We start from the raw sequence: 20,971 nt of genomic DNA, 5'->3' as shown, positions 1-20,971 counted from the left end.
GGCGATTGACTGGATACTATTACCACAGGATAGAATGGACAAATACCATCAACATCCATAATTAGTACATAATAATGCTCCGTATATATTTGAGAGTTGTGTTATCTCATCATAAATTGGTGCTTTTTATTCTTGAAGTAATGCCCTGATATATATACAATCATAACCCAAGTGTCCAAACCTTGATACTCCCATCATCAGCAGTAGTAACCAGGATCTCCTCATCCTTGCCCTCTTCACGACCTCGATCCGCTCGCTTTGCCCATGCGACATGGTTGATCTCGTAGATACTATGCGCGCCGTCGAGAGTCGCAATGACGTTCCACTTTGTTTGGAGGGGAGAGGGCGAAGCGGTGCTGTCCTCTGTTGTGTCCATTGCCTCACCAGCTGGGGGGTCCTGCTGTTCATTGGCGAATTGTTCCTGGTAAACGACGATACGGCCATCAGCGCCCACGGATGCCAGCAGTCCGGTTCGTTTGCTCCATGCCACGGCGTAGATGGAGAGATCGTGCGCCGACGGTAGAACACCCTCTTCCGTCCAGATTTCGTCCGTGCCTGTCGGACGGATGATGCTGGGCATGTTTGATTGCTGTTGCTGTTGCTCTTTCGGCTGCTTTCGCCAGAGACGGACAGTGCGGTCGTCAGAGCAGGAAATCAAACGAGGACCAGACAGGGCGTGATTTGTCTTCCATTGCTCTGCCAAAGAAGTTGACGCAGGCTGGGAATAAGGCCCACTCTCCACACCCTCCCAGTCAATACACCAAACCGTTCCCTCATGTCCCTTAAGACAAGCCACCTGCCCCCAATCGTCAATATCCTCTCTCCACAACCGGATGGTATCATCGTAGCTCGCGCTGGCCAGACACTCCTCGACCGGATGCCATGCCACGGATTTGACATCGCCCGCGTGCTCCTGCATCACCGCCACCGTCTCGAAATTGTTGTCCCCGTCGTCCAGGTCCTCCCAGATCCAGATCGACTTGTCGCGCGAACACGTTGCGAGGAGCATTCCCGATGGTGACCATGATACTGATTTCACTTCGCTGTCGTGGCCATCGAGGAGGACGGCAAAGCGCCATTCTTCTTCGTCTTCGTCGTCGACATCATCATGTCCGACCTCGCCATCTTCTCCAGCGTTATCCTTCCCAGAATTGAGTCCCCAGTCCCCCGCGCCACTTTCTCCTCCGCGTCCATAATTATCCCACCGTCTCCAGATCCCAACGGTCGCGTCGAAACTGCCAGTCGCCAGAACACTCTCACCCTGCACATGCGGCTTCCAAGCACATGTCCGCACACTGCGCTTATGCCCACCGGTTATTGTCGAGAGAAGTCGAAAGTTTGTGAGTGAATAGACCCGGATAGTCTTGTCAGAACTGCAGGTTGCGACTATGGGGAGGGTCGGATGCGGTGCTGTCAGCCAGGTTCGTTCGAGCGATGGTGGTGTCAGGTCTGAGAGATGGGTGATGGCAGCGGCTGCCATGACGAATCAATTAATGGCCCTAGCAAAGGGACTTGAGGAAGAATTCTGTTTTTGAATTGTTTTAAAATCCTTCGTGATTTGTGGCGTTCTTCGGTCGTTCGACAGAAGTTGAAGTGGGTAGGAAAGAAGTCGGCGGGGTTGATATGATTACAATTACAGCATGCAGCAGAGGTCGATGATAAGAATGTAATAGAATGTAGAATGATTCATTCTCCCTTTCCACCACCCATTACTGTACTAATGTCCATAGATAATAAAAAAAAAAAAAAATCATAACCAAAATTATAAGACCATATGAACACCATCATTGCCCCGAAGAAACGCCTTCATCCAATATCCTCTCATAAAAAACGCCATGACAGAGCCAATCCACCTCCCGGACCTTCTCCAATTCCTCCACCAGCTTCCCAACCGCATTTACAAACTCAGGCATCCCAGCTCCCGCCAGACTCTGACTCGCAGTCGTCGTCGTTCGCACTCTCTCGCTGGCACTCGATGCACTGAGGCGAGAGAGAACGTGTGCGCGCAGACGGGACAGGATCAGTCGGGCGACAGGATCGCTGAAGCTGGTCGCAGCGGATCCCGATCCGTTACTCGAGTTGTGATGGGCGGGCTCCCCTTCCTCTCCGGGAGACGAGGACGAGTCTTGCATGGAGTCGCCGTTCGCATTGACCTCAACCATTGTCTGGGGTGAAGAGGGAGGGGGAGAAGAGGCAACCTCACATGCAGTAGCGACGGGTCCCAATACCCGCCGAATGGTCGCCGCCAACTGCGTACTGGCACTGGGAGGCATGGGGTGTGTCGACTCTAAGATTGACTGCACTCGCTCCGGCGTGATATCATTGAAGTCTAGCGATAGAATCCGGTCCGCTTCAGCCTTCCACTGTGACCGCACATCACGCTTGAGTAGGTTCTTGGCTGTCAGGAGAATCGACGCCGTAGCCACGATCCTATATGCTGTCGCATGCAGGACGTGCAGCCGATGACGGTCTAACTCCAGCGTTTCCGGGATCAGATCGTTGGAAACTGCCGCATTACTGAGGGCTAAATCAGTAAGACCTTGCGCGTAGATCCTTGGAGCTGGAGGTCGGGGTTCCCCGTTGACATTTTCTGGATCCCGCTTCTTCATCTCGTCCACGATGACCTTCCGATGTGTCCGCCAAAATCGCCTTGTCTTTCCTAATCCTACTGTGCCATCCTGGAGATCCTTCTCGAATGTACGCTGCTCGTACCCAGGACCCTCCTGGATGAGTTGAGGAGCGGCGACCCGGATCATGAAATTCGTGTGATCCAGCGACAGAAGGTCGATAATCCCCATTAACCGCGTGAGACGGTCGATGGCATCTCCAGACCTATCTTCAGCAAATGCGTGGACTTGGGAATCCCGGTACGGCGCACACAATTTCGGCAGCATGGTATTCATGAATTCAAAGAAATTTTCATAAGAGAATGCGCCAGCCTTGCACTGGTTCTCCACCAGTTTAGGATCGAGAACCTCACTGATTAGTACGTGTAGCGAGTTGCCTGGTCGAAGTGAACGCAAAAGTCGGTCTTGAACCACCGTGGCCATCGCAATGGTCCAATTCACGCCCAGGCCTGCCTCCACGTCCTTCCTCATCATGACGCACATGTGTTGCATGATCTGTCTGCGCGGTTTGGTGTATTGGGCCTCGTCGACCCTAAATTCCTTATTAACGAGGAGTTCGTGGACCAACGTGCGATTCTCCGGCAGAGCCGTGAGCATCTTGCTGAAATGCTCGTGTGGCGAAATTCGCTGTTGGTCCAGCTCCCGTAGAACTGAACTGTCTACGTTGTTGAACGTCTCGCTAATAGGAGATGCAACGCCGTCCGTCAGCGCTTCATTCGAGGTTGTCCCTTCGGTTGCGGACCGAGGAATAGCTTGCTTGGATGCGCTCCGCTTCTTCGCGCGTTTGGCCTTTTTCAAAGCACCCCGCACCATCTGCATCGCCTTTTCGGAGCCCACGAGACGCTTCAGCCGGGCCAGGAGTGTAATCTGGTTCTGCCGGATCCCTTCTCGATAATCATCCGCAACGCCACCCGCCCGGTCATCCTTGACCGTCTGCCAGATCAACTCCAATTCGACGAACTGAGCAAGCATGATCTCGGTCAGAACACTCGAGTCATGCGACTTCCAGGCATGGAACGCAGAAAAGAAGACGTTGTATGCCTCGCACAACGTTTGGAGTTCCGTGGAGATGACTGATGGAGAGCAGCAGCCAGACAAAAGCAACGATGTGACCTGTTCAAACGCCGCGAGTAACTCCCGCGCTTTGGCAATCAGGTCCTGTTCCTGTTCCCCGTTACTGCTCAAAACCTCCTTGGGATGCGTGACGATGAGATAGCTACTCAAAAACGTGCGGACAGCTCCTCGACCGCCCATCGTCCCGTTCGTCATATCTTGCAAACCGCAGAGACGAAGCACTCGGGCCATGGTGTCCAACACCCGGTCCTCTGAGAGCAACGCCCCGATATCCTCGAAAGCCATGTTATTGATATTCCCGACGTTGATGCCTAGGGTCTGGAATTGCTGCATGACCGATCTTGCATGATATGTTTTCCAGACTCGCTGGATTGTCTTCGCTGCCGCATCTTGGGTCAGCGACCTGGTAACCTCCCGAGCCATCTTCTTTTCCTCTGTAACTGGCAGGCTGCTCGTACGCTGACGCCGGTGACTCTGCTGATAGAGCATCCGTCGCCTCTCGGTCTCTGCGAACTTCTCCGCCATTTCCAGACGTAATCGGTTATGTTCCGCAGCCTTCTTTTCCCGGTTGTCTTCCGCTATCTTCTTCGCCCGTCGGACTTCCTCCTCACATTTTGCCGTGATTTCTGCTAGCAATCGCTCCCGCGACTGGTGAGCGGCCAGCGCCCTCTCCTCTCGGTGCATGTTTCTCGTAGCGGCCTTGGAAAGAGTAGCCCGTCTTCTCACTTTTTCTGCATGCAACGCGCGGTCTGCAAGTCTAGCCTTGCGGCTCTCGAGGATAGATGTACGGCGGTGGTGTTGCGCAATGTGATCCGTCGGAGATGCGCCCCGGGCGGATGCATTCGAATGATGGGAATGAAGTGAAGAAATCGAACTGCGTCGAGACGACGCTACCGAAGAACGTCTTGCTGCGGTAGATTTTCGATAAAAACGAGCAGCGATATGAGCGGGCAAGCTTAGCGGTGCTGGTGGCTTTTCCGATGACATTTCCACGTCCGACTCATCCATGGATTCCGGTGCAACGGCGGGATCAGCGTCCGGAAGGTGAATCTCGATATCAGAATTTCGACGCATCGTAGGTTGAGGGCGCAGGAGGGAGATGAAGGACAGTACTGCGCTCGAAGAAAAGGAAAGGAGGGGGAAACGGGTGCGATAAACAGCCGGGGGTTCGTTCAAAAGAGGCCGAAAGGGAGACGAAAGCCCAACGAGTGTCGTATAATCGAATCGGAATCGGTAACGATCTCAATAATGAATTTCGTCTCACGACCCGCGGGACACGGTCTCATGGGACTGGAATACAGAACCAAGGCGCATGAGACGCTTTCCTGAAGCCGATATTGTCTGCGGAGAGATCCGTGTTGCGTTTCAGATCCGGACCAGATACCAGGAAGAAGACTCCGAGATATTCAGGGGGTGGGAGTAGGAAGAAAGAAAAAAGAGAACTATCAGCGACAGAGTCTTCCGCCCATCTTGTCTCGTTAATATCCGTGGCTTCTTCTGCCGGACGATGGGCAAAATCGAAGGACATCGAAGCCGCAAGCAGACGCGGCTTAACTAAGCATCCCCGATTGCGACTAACTAGTTATGCGGTCATGCTGGCCCAATTAGGAAAAGTCACGCTGATGACGTCCAGGCGATTCATGTTGACGAGAGCAGCGGCTGATCAATTCCTGGCCACGGACTACAAATAACAAAGTATTGCAATTATGGGATGATCTTGTATGGTCCGTATATTGAACTAGGCTTACTGCTAGACCTGCATAATCGAACCCTTCTTCCTCGGTCGTAGATCTCTTGGATATATACCGCGCGCCACAGCTTCTTGTCCCTGGTATGAAACAACAAAAGCGTAGCCATCATGCAACATGCATGTAATATTAGACATCGACGAGTTCCCATGTTGGCTGCGACAAGGCTGCGATAAGGAAATAGAGAACCACTCAACTTCAAGTGCTTTCAGCAACCAAGTTTCGAGACTTGCTGAGAATATGTCGTTTTCTTCGGATGACCTGAGGCCATGGCGCTGTATCAATTTGTATCGCGGCTTTGGCTTTCATCGGTGTCCGAAGATTTCAATACTATCGTCGTCATCATCATCATCATCCTCTTCCTCCTCTTGCTCGTCGTCGTCTTCATCATTCTCTGATACACTCGCATCTGACGACTCCACGGCTTCTTCACCATCGACAGATTCTGTTTCCCGACTGAGGAAACCATAGCTGTATTTAAGTTTAGTTCCCCATATGCGGAGCTCGCCGCCATGGTCACTTCCGGCGTCTCTTTGTGTTCGACTGCCAAAAAGTGACGTTGATATCGACTTATCATCATGTTCCCGGTTGGGCGGTAAGCCAAAATAGTTACTGATCACAGGAGACACGGCGCGATCGCGAGTAAGGCTGTATGATAAGAACCGGCCACTTGGGTCGGCAGACGAAGATAGACTTTGTTGTGGAAAACTTGTTCCCTGCACGGAGCTGGTATTAATTCGCAACGGTGCCATGTTTTGCGACAAGGCCTCATCTGCACCATGGGACGATGATCTCGCTCTAGAAGTCGAAAGAAGTCTGCTTTCAAGGTCCTGTTCCGGAGACTCGAGAATGTCACCATGTAAAAGCCGGAGCTGGGCTGTGTTATATGACTCGCACCTGGAGTTTGCCTATGTCAGTACGGCTGTCCATAGTACCTAGTGGCTGAAACGACTCACATATCGCATTTGAGCCCCAGCCAATGGTATTCCACGACGGACTTTGCTCCACAGTCATTACAGTAGACCAGAGCCTTCGTATCTTTGAACTCTTCTGGCATGGGCTGACTTTGTATGGTGCGGTCTAAATTTCGAAACGTAGATTCCATGTTCGTGATAGTCTTGCTACATATCGGGCAGCGATATGAACTTTTCGAGTAATCTGAAAGGCACCTGTGGTGAATACTATGTCCACATCGCATCACGACCACAGTCTCGGGCGAGGTGAACATGTAATCCCCGCAGATGGGACAATCGCATTGTGTGGACCGTTCGATACACCGATGGGTGTTTTCAATCGATATAGGTAAGCATACGCTGCATGTCTAGTTTTCATTCAGTACTCAAGCGATACTCTGCATTCCGGCGATGCAGTCCCTGCTTACCTTGCAATGGAAAAAGTCCTTGCCCAATCCTTGGCCTATACGACAAATGCCACAATCCGTGCAATGGTATATACTCTTCTTGCTGTTGTTATCCCACAGCTTGCAAACCTCGCAAAAATATTGTGCAGCCTGCTCGCCGCATTTTTCACAAATATGGGCGGCAGGCTGAGCATGCCCACAGAGCATGCATAGCATGTTCTCCGTCTTGTGTCGAATAAGGTGGTGATCCTCAACTTCATCATGGCAAAACCGACAAGTGTACCATTTCTTGCAAGAAACACACTGGAGTTTGACATTCCGCTTATAGTGCTGACAACCCAGCATAGCTGTTTCCTCGAACTCCTCGATGTCCATGTCTTCCCCGTCAAGCACAGGTGATTCCGGCTCATCTTTTGGGAAGAAGGTCGGCTTCAGGTCTTCTTCTGTTAGATTATACGGGGTATCATTCGGTTGATGTAGAGCGACTGTCAGGGATGACGGATAATCGAACGACGGCTCTTCCCCATGGAATATAGGAGTCCAGGGTCGTTCGGGGCTCCGGGGACTCGAAGGAGCGAGTAGTGGCGCGGGCAGAATGTCAGGATACCCTCTTGAAGCGTTGTATTTCTCTGTCATCAACTCGTGGACCATCCGGGCTTTTTCTGTGCTGCTGGATCTCATATCTCGGATAGCGTGGATCTTTCTTCTCAACACACCCATTCCATCATCTTCTGGAAGCGCAAACTGCCAGCTTGATTCGTCCATATCAGACAAATGGCTTTGCGAGCGTCTCCTTTCATGGTTGTTGGATGTCTGCGTCAGCGTAGTAAATGCTTCGGCGTTCCGTTCGGAAAGGGCAGGCCCAGAGTCTAAAGATACCAGGTTATCTTCAATCGACTGAGAGTTCTCAACCCCATTTTCTAGTCTGTTCGAAGAGGCAGTATCCGCCCCGCGCCCGTGTCGAGTCGCCCCCGAGTCCAGCGTTGACGTCGTTGGTGAACTGGCGGGGTCATTTCCGGGCCCTGCATATCCACACCCTAGTCCCATATATTCTTGGTTCCGATCCGACATGGTAATTTCCCTGCTGCCATTGTTATCGGACAGGGGTTGTGGTTCTGTTCTGCACTGAGAGCTCGGAGGAGGATCCGATCCCGAATGGTCGCTAGTACTAGTATCCGTCTGGGATGAGAGGCGACGGGTCCGACGAATGACGGGTTCGATCAGCAAAGAGGAGATAAGCCCGCTCATGGAGGGCCGAAAACAGCGTCTAATGAATAGTAGAACATGGGGAGGAAAATCGAGTGAACAGACTAGGGATATTCTTTACTGATTTTTATGGAATTGTGCTCTGGTCAGTTCGTCGTTTTCCTGCGAGGGCGCCGGAACAGGAACGAAGAAGACATGTGACTGAGCCCCTGGGAACGGACGCTGATTCGCCGCCCGTGAGACTCGCCGACAATGCCCAATCTTACTACTACACTGTGCTACTATTATTTAGCTGGTGAAAATAGCTCGATAGTTACATATAGCGTGTGCGCAGTATATGTTCATAACTATACTGGAATGCGCACTGCATCATGTCCGGTCGTTCCTGTCTTAGGTAAAGATAGCGTTTCATCTTTGTTCCCAAGGTCTCCCATTCAAGCGTATGCACTCCGTATTCAATTGGTGTTGCATGGTTTAATTGTCGAGGGTGACCTTGCCTTCTGGTCTACTCGAGGAGCCGTTAAACATTGCCCAGCTGGAATCGGTGTAATAGAGAATCCAATGCTGGCTCCGAACAGAAGCAGATTGAAAAGCTCATCCCTGAGCATATGTATGCCAGTCTCCATTCAATTCCAGTTGTTCTTTTCAGAAAAAGGTGGTCATCACGGTCTGAACAACTCGCGGGTGATGAATGAGGAAGAAAATCGTAAGTGTTCCTGAACGTCGTCTATCACATTAGACATGTCCCTAGGCTTTCGTTCAGAAGAATGAGCGTCAACTCAAACTGTTCATTGGCATCTTTTCGGGCATGGGCTTCGCTTCCTTCGATCCCTATACCTTTCAGGCTTCAGCAAGGTCAGAATTGCACTGTCTCCTTGTTGGTTCACAAGATTTTCCGGTATCCATAGAGTCTTACACTCGAGCATTTTTCCTCACTTGCGGTTGTTCCCAATACCTAATGATCATCAAATTCTTCAAAATCTTGTGCTCGAGGCCCGCGACATCAGTTGCTTGCTGGAGAAAGCGCACAGTGTTTGCGATCCTTTGTGAATCAAAATCGTTTGGCGAGGACGAACGAAATCCGGATCGCAAGGTCTTGAGCAGGACATGTCGTGCAGGTACAGAATAATGAAGCGCTTTGAGACCTTGCCGATAGAGATGACGGTATGCGTGGACAACAGCTCGCTTGTCCATATTGTAGTTGCCGGGCACGACCTACTACTGCCTTGACGACATCCGACTGAAAGTTGCTCGTCAACTAGTTAACCCAAAGAAGTCGATCAGGCCGCAACATGACTAAGCAGAAGCTTCCCACTTCCTTCGTCTATCTATCCATCCCTCCTCCACCTTTCGCTCTTCCAGATAGACAGGAATAAAAACCGTGCGCAAACAGATCTCGCTTTGGATTTTATCAGGCCTTAGCTTCTGTGTCTGTTTACTTGCAGACTCGACATCAAAACCCGACGCCGCCTGGCTACACGCGCCGTTGTAGAAATGGTTGACTAACTTGTTACAGCGAACTTACACCTTCCCTCTTTTCTCCTCATATTACTTTTATTGCGCTTGTGTTTGCGTTCTTTTTTCTATTTGTTGCCTTCCTCTTTCCCCTCCTTTCGCATGCTCGTTGGTGGGCATTCTAATGTCTGTTGTTCATGCGTTGCTTGATCGAGGTGAAGATGCTTCGACAGACAATCTGAAGGCAGGGATACCCATAGCGAAAACATGGTACGAGTATTCAGAAGGCATGCCTCGGCCTCGGCCAGGCGTGCACCAAGTAGGGCTGCCAAAAGGAATGCCCAAAAACACAAAGTGATTATGGAATCTATCACGCAAGAAAAGAAGAAACTCCGAAGTGTTGTATGTTACCGCTATGTCTATTCCACATATGAACCACCTTGACCGGTCGATTGGCAGATTTCGTTTGAGACAAAAGCGCCCCCTGGTTATACCTTCATTTCAGCAGGTAATCCCCAGGTCACAAACGCCTGCAAAGAGCTTTGTCGGAAAGGTGGTTTGAAGATCTATGCTGTTACGGTAGGCCAGGAGTGTCTCTTAAGCTTACTTGGATTTCCACCATGCTTACGATTTTCTTCTAGACAACTCCTCATATGCGCAACCACGATCTCTCTCAACACGTGCACCGAATTGGATTTCACTTTCCAAGTACAATTGTTGCTACTGTATGTATGAATTTAGGGTTATCTCTTACAGCAACAGGGAGGGTTGTGCCCGTTCATGGTGTTGGCGGTCACCCTAGATCCAATGATGAAGAATTCTCTCAAATAGAGATCAACACCGAGGCAAGAGACGCTCTAAGGGATCTCTTCCCTAATATACCAGACAATGATTTGAACCAAATAATCAAAACAGCATTTCAAAAGGTACGTGGCAGTAATTTCCGCAAAAATACAAGTGTCAGGCGGACCCGCGAATGCTAAGTCAAGAATAGGGCCAACAAAAAGTTGGTACAGCCCTTGAATTGCCACTAGCTCGCCGTGCCCAGCTGGCAGTAGTGGCACACATTCGTCATATCTACACTGATTACGACCGTCTGTTGAAGATGACCTCTTTCCACGAAGCAAGAAGCTTAGTTGAAGAGCCAACACTGGCAAGATTAGTAGCATGGCGTGGAGATGACGAAAATGGGAAAACAGTCCTTGAAGATGTATTTCGAGAAGTCATTGTTATCTCTGATGACGATGACTCTGATTCTGACGAAGAGGACGGGCCGCCGTCTACCAATCGGGATCACAGTGTGGAATATGTATCGAGCAGAGCACGCGCCGTGGAACTCCCAACAAAACCGATTGACTTTGCGGATCCAGCTTCGCGGGGCACCGTACGAGAGCTGTCCGAGGATGAGGCACCATCAGGCTTCCGTGTTATCCCACAAGTACCCAGAAAGAACAAGGTCGATCGCCGGGGATTTAGCAGATACCAGGCCTGGGACCGTGCTATCAATCGCTACAGGAACTTTGCAAATGCCACTGACAAGGTTAGACTTTATGGCAGCTCAACTGACCAGCAGAGACCTTATTCCGTACGACAACCACCGCATGGCATTGAAGTAGGTACGGGATCTAGGAACCAGCCTATATCCTTTGTGTACACTGCAGTGCCGCCCATACACCATGTAAGTGCCGAAATCAAGCCGGCCGTTCCGTCAGTTAGGCGCATTTATGAAAAAATTGCCTCAAAGGAGACATGCCACAATATACTGACTTCTCATGTGCCGTATAAGGTACACCCATCGCTCGGACTCCCTAATCAGAGAAATCCGGATGTTGCCCAATCTGATATTATACCATCGAGGCGAGCGCCAGTTCCTCGAGATGGACACACCCCGTTCCGTCAATATGATTTGGCTGATGCGCCCATTCTTAATAACCCCCAAGGATCTCATGATGGTAATGAATTCCGAGTCGGACACCAGCCCAGGATACTAGCTTCTTCCCATAACAAGAATCCGGATATTCAGGATCGTGTTTTACCTTCCATTGAAAATCCTTCATCTCAGAACCGCCCAGGCAGTGGTCTACGCGAAGGAATTCCCCGAGGCCTGCCAATTCGCTCAGTGACGCCACAGCGTCTTCCACGCCAAGATGATCCTCATGGTACTGGCGGGGACAATTTTCAATGTCTCAAGAGGCGGATAGCTTATTACGAACCTGTCAATGGGCATTTGCCGTCTGGGATTGCACCTGGTGTTGTTGAATCGGTCGTTTCAGATGTTCTCAAAGACACCCCCACCGGAGCACGATACGTCCCCTATGAGATTTCTCATCCAGAAAGTCATTCTTCCCGGGAAGACTCACAGCTACGTAGAAAATTTGTTGCGCCAACCGGCCTCCCTTCTGCAGAACGTTGGCCACAGAAGCATCGGGATCCCCCTATCCATGCCAACCCTAGATCTGAACTTGAAAGACGTGTTGATGGACCAAGGGTCTACCCTGCTCACAGTCATCCTGCCAAGGTGTCGACAGGATCATATGCATTTCCGTTGACTTCAGCCCATGCCGTTGCCGTGGATGATAATTCTAGGCGATCAATGCAGGTCTCTTTCGATCCAAATGCACCCCCCGTTTACCATGGAGACCAGGACTATAGTCGTTCCAGACCACTTGAATTTTCACAGACACAAGTGCCGACATGGCGAAACAGAGATGATGAGCACTCTGCCGATGTTTCTAATAGGAGGCATCTTTATGCTGATGATTTTGTCCGCCCCGTTGGTCTATACGAGCCGGAGCCCCTGGAATACACTATGCAACGTCCACGTGTTGCAGAAACTTCCTCTCATCCATCTAGGCTCCGAGTTTACGATGGCAAGCATAGAGATGGGCTCATTGATGCTCGAAAACCAGTGACGTATCACGATCATCGACCGTTGGATTGTCGCGCAGAACCTCCCCATGGGTATGCAACCTTTGAAGACCCACATAGGCCCTTAGGCAGCGACAGGGTATTTGAACCATCGTCAGCTCCCGATCTTTATCATAAACAGCGATACGATGGGTCTTTGGATTCTGCACGGTATGGTCACAACGCTAGGGCTCCCTTTCAAAAGACAACTGACTTCCAGTTGCGTTCCTATATATTCCTCTCCCATCTCACCTTTTATTCATTATCTTTTTCAATTGTGACTAACGATATTACAGGCCTGTGCACAGCCATGCCCAGATCTGGGAACGTCCTACCTACGTGAGGAGAGTCGAACGCCCGGAGCCACCCCATCCCATTCCGGACAACAGACCTATCGTCATCATGGACTGAGAATATGGACCTTGTTGGATAGTACTGGGGGAGTTGTCATATTGCTATCTATATTTGTTTTGGTTGAGAGCATGTCTAAGGAGGAGCCTGTCGTTGCATGATACCCAGCTGCACATCCTTTTGAATGAATATTATGATTCTTATTGCTATCTTAAATTTCTAATGCCGTTCAATCGTAATCTGCGGGTTTTGTTTGTTAAGTTGCGAGATAGTATGCAGCTTCTGGAAGACATCAATGCTATTTCATGTCATGGGTATGTTGGAAATTGATATAAGCAACAACGCATTGGACATGCTGAAGGGACATGCATGGCAGAACTAAATGCGAGAAATGCAAGAACAAAAGAACCAAGTCCACAAATCAACTCTGGAATCCTGAAATGTGACCAAATATAATGTCGTCCTCACTCAAATTCTCTCCAAAGCGGCGGTCCCGAGTAAGCAAAAAGACGGTACTAATGAATCGACCAAATCAAACGGCCATCGTCTGACCATCAGCTTCACCGCTGTTAACAGCCTTTCCTGTCTTTTTGATTGTTGCCAAAACGGTATCGTACGACACAGACGGCTCGGTAACGACGTCGGCGGTTTGGGAATCCAACTTGACATCGAAGGATTTGACACCTGTAGATTCCAAGAAAAACCGTTTAGCATCAGCCTATCACTGCGCGACACAGAAGGAGTTGAGTTATGCGACATCCCACAGCATCATCTAACGTGTTGACAGGGGAGGTCGATATCGATGCGGGGTGATAAGCACAACATACCCTCGAGCTTCTTCAGGACTCGCTCCACGGCACCGGAGCAGCCGCCACAGCTCATGGAGACGTTGAACTTGTATTGATGGTCCGACATGATGCTTGTCTTGTTTGGATAGTTTGTTGAAGGCGTGGATGTCGCGGGGTTGTTGGAGATGTCTGCTTACTACGGGGAATCATGTGGTTCAAGATGATGTGATTTCCCATCTAGGTATAGCGCCCTTGTGTTATACAAAGTCTTGGCATTCACTGGCTTGCCTTATCGGGAGAAAGAACAACATCAGTATTTGGGTATAACTATCTAACCAGCGGGGACGACTATGGCCAATTTCCTTGAATGATAGGGTGCAAATAACATTAAATTGGCTGATAGTTGGGCCTAAAAACCAGCTGCCCGTTTCTTCTTCCTCGTCTTCATGACGCTCTTCTTATTTGCCTCTCTTCCACCAAAGAGACCTCGCTCGACTTGAGTCATAGGAAGATCCTCATGCTCGGCAGTGACTTGGCTACTCTGTAGTATTCCCCGATGTAATCCTCCGCTTGTCGGCTGACTGCTCTGTCCGTAGATACCAGGAATGGCCGGCGAAACGGGAGGAGGTGCCGGAGAACTCATGGCCGTTCTCTGTGGTGTTTTCTTCCGCAGCCTTCTTTTGGGGGTCACAGATCGTGACATCCGCTGGGATTCATCCTCTTCAACTGAGAATACAGTTCTCTGCCAATCATAAGTAGCTGGGTCCATATCCGGTATCCAATGGGAAAGCATAGATTCCACGTTCCGAGACATGGAAGGATGGCTTTTAAACGTTGTTAAAGAGGACAGAGTAGAGTAGACTGGCACTCTGCTTGTAGGCTGGGGATCAGAGATGCCGCTGTTTGTAGCCCCCAGATCGCTTCGAGAGGTTGAACCGCCGCCATCTCTTTCAGAGGCTGGGACAGACGAATGTCGTGGCGTCGCGGTCCCATGAGAGCCAAAGCTAGTTTCCGGATTCGATAATTCGGCATCATCTTGGTTGTCAAGATGATCGTCATGCCCACTATGGGGTGGTTTGCGAGTAATATTGATCCGGGCCAGGACTAGATCGGCCGCGAGCTTCCTAATAATTCTCTCCTTTGTGATCCGTGTGCGTCCGGGTATATGATGGGGTAGATTTGAGAGCCAGATGCTGACCAGACGATCGTAGATATATACTAGGTTCGGTTTTCCTTCGCTTTCGTTCGCAACTGGTAACTGCACCAACGACGAAATCGGCAGAATGGAAAGTCGATGTTCACTCTGAGGATCTGATTCTCGCTGCTCGCAAAGCGAAACGACGTCCTCAATGGCTTGTGCACTCTTTTCAATGTCGTCCAACAGAGGACTGCCGCCAAGAACTTCGAGTCTAAGACGTGTCAGTTTCAGAACATACTAGGCCAAGATCAACTTCTAAACTTACAGGGTACTCGCAGCTTGGTCACCCAAGGCTGTATCGGAGATCTTGTCTACTAGAGCATTGACGTTCTCCTTGAATAGTTCTTCCGAGTGTTGTGAGAATTCCCTTTCACTCGATCCGAGAACCAATCGTCCCGTAGCAACAGCATAGACCGCCGTATAGTCAGTGGTCCATTGAGGAATTGCATGGGGCGATACCGTAGAGATTCCCGTGTTCGGGATCGCAGTTGCACCCATACCAGATACAGATTCATCCCAATCATCGACCACGAAATCGGTCTGGTAACGAACTGCCCGAGTTTTTCGCGCACTCTGTTGGCGTCTCTTTACCCGCAATGCATCCCGCCCGAGAGGCTGTTCTTCAATGTCGCCAGAAATCGTGGGCGCGTTGTACACTGATTCACAGACGGCAAGCCGCGAGTCCAGCAGAAAGAGCTTGGAAAGTCTTGCGCTGGGATCATAATAACTTTTGCCAACTGATGCTGGTGAATGTACGATTTGTTTGAATACAAGGGTGGAAAATTGTGCACTGTTCGTTGAAACTTGGGATTCTGGCGACATATCGACCGTAGAGGGCACATCCAGGATGAACGGATCTGGAACAGGTACGGTGTTATTCATTCCTTCCTCAATTGCATTAGGGCAGTGGAACCCCAGCACAAAGTTGTTGAGCCTTGAGTACAAAAAGAGGTAAAACTCTTATTAGCCAAAAAATGTCAGTAGGTGTACAGGACGTTTTCATGGATGCGCAAATGCCCATACCTTCATTGGTAAGCAAAGTACTCAAACGCAGGGTCGTGTCTTCAGGATCCCTATAATGGCGCCAGGATAGACGAGGATTTAGAGACCCAATATCACCTTCGCTGGAGAACTCGGTGATCTCAAGCCGAAATATTGTCGTCGTGGTGAGTACATAAACGTGAGATGCGTTTGATGGGCTTCTTTTGATGTCCAAGATCCATTCGGACTTTCTTTTCAAGCCAAGTTCAACTGGAATGGACCAGATTTGATCGCCTTCCATCCGGTAAAGCATGGGACAACGTCGATCAGAAACAATGATGCTATTGACGTCCCCGGCCCATTCAATAACTCCCCACCCATCATGCCGAGGTTGATCATCTAAATCAAGACTATCGCCATTATCAAGCCACGGCAATGAACCAGATTTCACGCATGTTGCGGCCCAATTGCCTTTACTTCGCCTGTGCCGACCAGACATTTCCCAGATACTCCAGTTTCCCCGTTGGTCCACAATCGCGAATTGTCTCTGATACCAGGGATTGAAGGTTACATCGGCGTGCGGGAAACCACCTGTCCGTAAACTGGATATCTCAACCAACGGGTTCGCATCCAACCGGGAGCTATGAGCGTCACTCAAAAGTACACCGTCACTACTGCGGCATATACGCCTCGGAACGGGATCTCTGTGGTACAAGGGCCGAAATATCGTGGTTGAATCAGAGCATCGAGCGGCCATCCATGTCGCTTTCTCTTCGATTGTCCGTGCAAAGCAAATTTGACGAATTGGGACATCACCGACACGACATTCCGTGGCGTCTGTTTCACCGATGGAAGGAACACGCATGAAGGTCGTTTGCTGTCTCAGTTCAAAGGTATCTTCCTCCAACCTCCGAAACGCGATGGAGTTGCCACACTCCCCGGATGCAAACACTGCTATTGGCAAAACCCGACTACCCGAATCATCGTTTTCGAGGTCCACAGCACAGCCCAAGTCCAAGAGTGAAGATACCTGGGAGTCGCATATTTCGCTTGTGGTCGTGATAACGTGCGAAAAAGTCTCGTTGCTAACCAAGGACCAGCATGCCGCCAGCTCCGGGTGCGCTCTCGGCAAGAGATTCTTATTCTCGACTAAAGAAGACTGAGGGGCAGTAAGGGGAGACGCTACAGCCACTTTGGTAGCTCCAGTATACAAAATTGAAGATGCTTGACCAGGCGTCAGTGAGAAAGTCCCTCTCTTTGCCAAATCGCAAATGACTTACACTGATTTAGAGTACGAGAAAATGACCACGTCCGGGTCTCCGGGACATAAAACGCTTTACCCAAGTGCCCATATTGGAGAGCACTCGTCGAATGTTCATCCATCTGGCTTTGCTTTACTCCTTATGATATGCGTGATATCTACCCCGGTAAGCATATCGATCAATGACCGTTCCAATCGAGTCGCGTCAAAGGAATTGGCTAGTAGAAACGATGCAGATGGCAGGTGTCTTGCCAGAGCTTTTTGGCATGGACACTCTGGATCAATGTCATTTGCAAGAGGCCGGACAAAGAAGTATACCAATTGAAGAAATTAAGGATGCGAAAAAGAAAAAAAGTGATGATCGTTGCGCCGCAACTAGATTCTGCTGTCATTGTTCACCGCCCAATATGCCGCTTTGATTGGCCCACCTTCTTGTTTCTTCTTCTGTTTCTTTTCGGAGCGATTGAATATTTACAGACGCTTGGATTGACATACCTTTTTCTGGCTTTAATCGTTTTGAGTTGATAGTTTCCGAGTTACCCGTTTTTCGTTTCTTGGTCGGCTGTGCTGTCTATATACTCTCTGCGCGCATTCCCCGATCTCTTGTCGATAAACAATCAACAAAACCACGAGACAAAAACAAACCTACAACTATCGCTTGCGACATATCTCCGAATAGAACCCCATCATATGCCACAACATCGCACGGCTAAGATAAACCACGATGTCTTCATCGTTCGATCCGTCTCTTTCGACAAGCGGCATGCGGCCACCCCTACTTACCGCGGACGCGCCCTCAATGGCAGACTCGCTTCCCAGTATAAACTTTGGATTTGAAGATCTACGCAATCGCATGGCTCAGTTTAGCATGCAATTCGATGCGTTTATTGAGCGAGGCAGGAAGCAAGTATTGGAGGAGAGGAATCAGTTCAGGATCAATCTGGCAGAACTTCAGGGTGAGTTGAGGGCAAATAAAACGAACTTTCCATTTTGGAATCGGAAATTAATCGCTTGATATAATAGAGGACCAACGGATGAAACAGAAGGATATCGAAATATTGAATCTCAAGTCGCAAACGCACGAGCAGACACTTCAAAAAGAGGCTGCCGAAGCCGCTGAAATGCATGCCGCCATCTCCTCCATTACGTTAGAGCGCGATTCCCGTCTGGTCAAGCGGGATCGCTTAAGGCAGCAGATTGCGGAGACACAAAAGTCTATCAACCAGAGACTTGACGCGCAAAAGGCCCATGCTCGAAATTTGGATGCTCAATCTCGCCTTAACGTTCCGGAACTCGACTTCTGGCAAGATTATCTGTGTCTTCGGATTGAAGGAGCGGGGAGGGAGGATCGGTTGAAATTCATTTATAGTCACTTGCTGGAAAAAGACTGGGAAGCAGAGGCTTGGTTTGAACTTGGGACAGCCAGTCGGGATTATGAGGTATTCCACACGCGTCCCAAGTTAGACAGGGAGGCCCTCGAGCAAGAACTGGACATACTCAACGAGGATCGTGATTTTGGTGCGTTCTTGAAGAGGATGCGCAAGTTGTTTGTTGAGGCATTGAAATGAACGAAGCACCCGGTGGAAAGCGATTTACGATTTTATGTCCCACATGAAACTACATGTTATTTTTGTATAATACTGCTAACCCCATCTTGAAAATATCGGCATCATGATTATAATCGTCTCATCAGTATGTTCCGTAAATGCAATTATCAAGGAAATCATGCCTTAACCCCCGGTAGCTTCTCGGTAGAACGCTATGCTTCGATTTGCTCCCGCAGTCGCAAAGCCCTCAGACCTTCCGACTTTTGGAAGCCACTTGACACTCCAAACTGTCTTTTCGGTTTCGGAGTGCGTGGCAACACATGTTTTTGTATCGATCGACCAGACCTTAACCTTTCCATCAAATGACCTAGTTATTCCCTTGTGTCAGCTCAAACCGCACTGCGGCAAAGAATCGCATCGAAAGCAACCTACCCGCTCAAAAGATATTCTCCTGTGGTGCTCCACGCAAGCGACAAGATCCACGCTGAATGACCGGACAGATTTGCGACTTGTTCTCCAGATGAAGTGTCAAACAGCACAATGACTTTAGAATCACCGGCAGCAGCGAGGAGCTTTCCGGCAGGAGAGAAAGCAACGGTTCGTACGGGCTTCACAAGACCTGGGAGAGGCATCAGATACGCACCGTTATAGGGTCTATCGACTTCACACAAAAAGCCCTTGCGTTGTAGAGATGACATACCTGACAAGGAAAAAGGCATCCGACCGGTTTCAGTGCTGAAAATGTAGACGCTACCATTCTCGTGTCCACTGGCGATGAGACGACCATCCGCAGACTATGTTGCGTCAATATCACCAGAAGTCAACCCAAACAAAACTAGAGGCTTTCAATGCACCTACCATATCTAAGCATGTACCGAAGCTGCCCTTGGTCTCGTAATCCTGTATCTGTTCGCCACTGGCGTTCAAGTCCCAGACTTTGATGTGACCATCTTGACTGACACCAACAAGGAGCTGTCCATTCTCTGACAGAGCAACGGCCCAAACCTCACTAGAACCTGTAATTCCTGTTGCGCATCCGTCAGTCTCATAGGTAATCATGTTGGTTAGGAAGAAAGTCATGTTACCTGATCCCGCATCATCTTTGGTCCAAGTTCCGTCACGGCAAGCCCAGATCTGAATCTCACCACCAAATCCCACACTGACGGCTCTTGAGCCGCGTCCGTCAGTCACGACGTGATGGCAGCCGACCTTATGAGCCCCTTCAATAGTCTGTGCCAAGGGAAAGTCTGGGTCCGTAGTGGAATGGACCTGAATGGAAGAAGCACCCGAGGCGGACAGAATTTGTTTATCCGTTACAGCCAACGAGAATATATCGATTGGATGTGCTGAAATAAATACCTTAGCATCATTTCATATAATCTGGGACGATATAGGAAGATAGATACCATTGTCTGCGGAACCCCACGAGAGATATTGTTTTGACTGGGCACAGTCATGTTAATCAACAGAGACAATTTGAATTATCTATCTCAAATTCTGCCAATCTTACCATTGTTTAATCCCCTGTACCCTCGAGAGATGTGTGTTATGCAAAAGATATTGAATCGGTGGCAGTTGTATGGTGGAACAAAAATCCTGGCCGCCGTCGGTGAGATCATCAATGGGCCCTTTCACATCTGGGGAACAAACAGCCCACAACAAAGCTGACAACTGAAGAAAAACAAATACGAGATTATACGGATGCGATTGACGACCCAGATTCAGGTCTGGTGTCCATTGAACAAAATTCTAGGAAGAAATGGATATACAAAACAGAAACAGACAAATATTTTTCCCCAGTATAAACCAGACGCCAGATGCCATGCCGCACACAACACACTCCCTTTCATATAAAAGTACAATAGCCGTAAGAGTCTCTCGTATTCTATTTATCGTCCGACTTCCTCGTCTCATGATCGCGCGTAAGAATCATGCCGTTTGGGTCTTACCCCATTGCTTCTTGATATCTATTGACCAAAGACCTCGTGGTTAGTTGTCACGCCGAGTGAAACATCCTATTCTTCCAGAGCAGAGTCATACCCGCTACACAGTGTGGGCACAGAACATGTGCGCGTTTCACCTGTCCACAACCCGAGCAGGTATTGAGATTCTTCACATCCTTCAAAGCCTTGCCAGCCATTTGCCGATGGCGTCTCTTCATGTGGGAGACCTTCTTCTTCGGTACTGCACGCAGAACAGAATCCCAGATATCAGAAAGCAGACCCGGAATTGTCAAGGACAACCCAACGGGTCTAAAGAGGGTTTGGGTCAGAACGGAGGAGCTCTGAAAGAACCGAGACCATTGACCGGTGGCGGGCGAGAACGAAAGGAGTCGCGGAATCATTTGCGAAGACATGGTAGATGGGAGCATTCGTAGAGCCATGGTGGAATTATCGAAAGGAATATATGAGGTGTTCGCAGGACTGATCCAATCTTCAAATTCATTAGTAGTAATATCAAGACCGACC

The 20,971-nt window shown here is 49.5% G+C and overlaps 10 protein-coding genes across 10 annotated transcripts; 2 read left to right on the top strand and 8 right to left on the bottom strand.

Moving 5' to 3' along the window:
- Positions 1–160: 160 nt before the first annotated feature.
- cia1 (iron-sulfur cluster assembly protein CIA1) lies at positions 161–1,480 on the bottom strand (the record flags this gene model as incomplete). Its single annotated transcript, XM_022540756.1, has 1 exon — positions 161–1,480. The coding sequence occupies one exon, from the start codon at positions 1,478–1,480 to the stop codon at positions 161–163; it is 1,320 nt and encodes a 439-aa protein (XP_022400010.1).
- Positions 1,481–1,784: 304 nt separating this feature from the next.
- On the bottom strand, positions 1,785–4,775 carry ASPGLDRAFT_127883 (IQ calmodulin-binding motif domain protein; the record flags this gene model as incomplete). The annotated part of the gene is made up of 1 exon (XM_022540747.1): positions 1,785–4,775. The coding sequence occupies one exon, from the start codon at positions 4,773–4,775 to the stop codon at positions 1,785–1,787; it is 2,991 nt and encodes a 996-aa protein (XP_022400009.1).
- Positions 4,776–5,754: 979 nt separating this feature from the next.
- ASPGLDRAFT_128398 (RING finger and CHY zinc finger domain-containing protein) lies at positions 5,755–8,057 on the bottom strand (the record flags this gene model as incomplete). The annotated part of the gene is made up of 3 exons (XM_022540796.1): positions 5,755–6,346; positions 6,406–6,770; positions 6,831–8,057. 3 exons carry the CDS (start codon positions 8,055–8,057, stop codon positions 5,755–5,757), a joined length of 2,184 nt encoding a protein of 727 aa, XP_022400008.1.
- A 715-nt stretch (positions 8,058–8,772) lies between these two features.
- ASPGLDRAFT_47841 (uncharacterized protein) lies at positions 8,773–9,247 on the bottom strand. The gene has a single exon (XM_022546766.1). The coding sequence runs from the start codon at positions 9,207–9,209 to the stop codon at positions 8,928–8,930; it is 282 nt and encodes a 93-aa protein (XP_022400007.1). The 5' UTR covers positions 9,210–9,247; the 3' UTR covers positions 8,773–8,927.
- A 121-nt stretch (positions 9,248–9,368) lies between these two features.
- ASPGLDRAFT_385319 (DUF2293 domain-containing protein) lies at positions 9,369–11,842 on the top strand. Its single transcript, XM_022544959.1, has 6 exons — positions 9,369–9,872; positions 9,930–10,049; positions 10,112–10,396; positions 10,465–11,148; positions 11,257–11,479; positions 11,536–11,842. The coding sequence occupies exons 1-6, from the start codon at positions 9,738–9,740 to the stop codon at positions 11,619–11,621; spliced, it is 1,533 nt and encodes a 510-aa protein (XP_022400006.1). The 5' UTR covers positions 9,369–9,737; the 3' UTR covers positions 11,622–11,842.
- A 1,418-nt stretch (positions 11,843–13,260) lies between these two features.
- Positions 13,261–13,643, bottom strand: ASPGLDRAFT_128377 (copper metallochaperone ATX1; the record flags this gene model as incomplete). Its single annotated transcript, XM_022540794.1, has 2 exons — positions 13,261–13,412; positions 13,556–13,643. The coding sequence occupies 2 exons, from the start codon at positions 13,641–13,643 to the stop codon at positions 13,261–13,263; spliced, it is 240 nt and encodes a 79-aa protein (XP_022400005.1).
- A 155-nt stretch (positions 13,644–13,798) lies between these two features.
- ASPGLDRAFT_172596 (uncharacterized protein) lies at positions 13,799–17,278 on the bottom strand. Its single transcript, XM_022542769.1, has 4 exons — positions 16,976–17,278; positions 15,738–16,919; positions 14,980–15,673; positions 13,799–14,925 (listed from the first exon to the last, which is right to left on the bottom strand). The coding sequence occupies exons 1-4, from the start codon at positions 17,076–17,078 to the stop codon at positions 13,926–13,928; spliced, it is 2,979 nt and encodes a 992-aa protein (XP_022400004.1). The 5' UTR covers positions 17,079–17,278; the 3' UTR covers positions 13,799–13,925.
- A 402-nt stretch (positions 17,279–17,680) lies between these two features.
- Positions 17,681–18,524, top strand: ASPGLDRAFT_26252 (kinetochore Spc25 family protein; the record flags this gene model as incomplete). Its single annotated transcript, XM_022543542.1, has 2 exons — positions 17,681–17,912; positions 17,980–18,524. 2 exons carry the CDS (start codon positions 17,681–17,683, stop codon positions 18,522–18,524), a joined length of 777 nt encoding a protein of 258 aa, XP_022400003.1.
- An 81-nt stretch (positions 18,525–18,605) lies between these two features.
- On the bottom strand, positions 18,606–20,100 carry ASPGLDRAFT_384471 (SKI complex subunit WD repeat protein SKI8). Its single transcript, XM_022544946.1, has 7 exons — positions 20,014–20,100; positions 19,910–19,946; positions 19,589–19,849; positions 19,362–19,528; positions 19,204–19,297; positions 18,936–19,122; positions 18,606–18,870 (listed from the first exon to the last, which is right to left on the bottom strand). The coding sequence occupies exons 1-7, from the start codon at positions 20,014–20,016 to the stop codon at positions 18,687–18,689; spliced, it is 933 nt and encodes a 310-aa protein (XP_022400002.1). The 5' UTR covers positions 20,017–20,100; the 3' UTR covers positions 18,606–18,686.
- Positions 20,101–20,131: 31 nt separating this feature from the next.
- Positions 20,132–20,949, bottom strand: ASPGLDRAFT_47834 (mitochondrial 54S ribosomal protein bL32m). The gene is made up of 2 exons (XM_022546764.1): positions 20,544–20,949; positions 20,132–20,470 (listed from the first exon to the last, which is right to left on the bottom strand). The coding sequence occupies exons 1-2, from the start codon at positions 20,884–20,886 to the stop codon at positions 20,433–20,435; spliced, it is 381 nt and encodes a 126-aa protein (XP_022400001.1). The 5' UTR covers positions 20,887–20,949; the 3' UTR covers positions 20,132–20,432.
- Between the last annotated feature and the right edge of the window lie 22 nt (positions 20,950–20,971).

The sequence above is a fragment of the Aspergillus glaucus genome (genome assembly GCF_001890805.1).
Source record: "Aspergillus glaucus CBS 516.65 unplaced genomic scaffold ASPGLscaffold_12, whole genome shotgun sequence".
Lineage (NCBI taxonomy): Eukaryota > Fungi > Ascomycota > Eurotiomycetes > Eurotiales > Aspergillaceae > Aspergillus > Aspergillus glaucus.
This window is presented reverse-complemented; position numbering and strand designations above follow the sequence as displayed.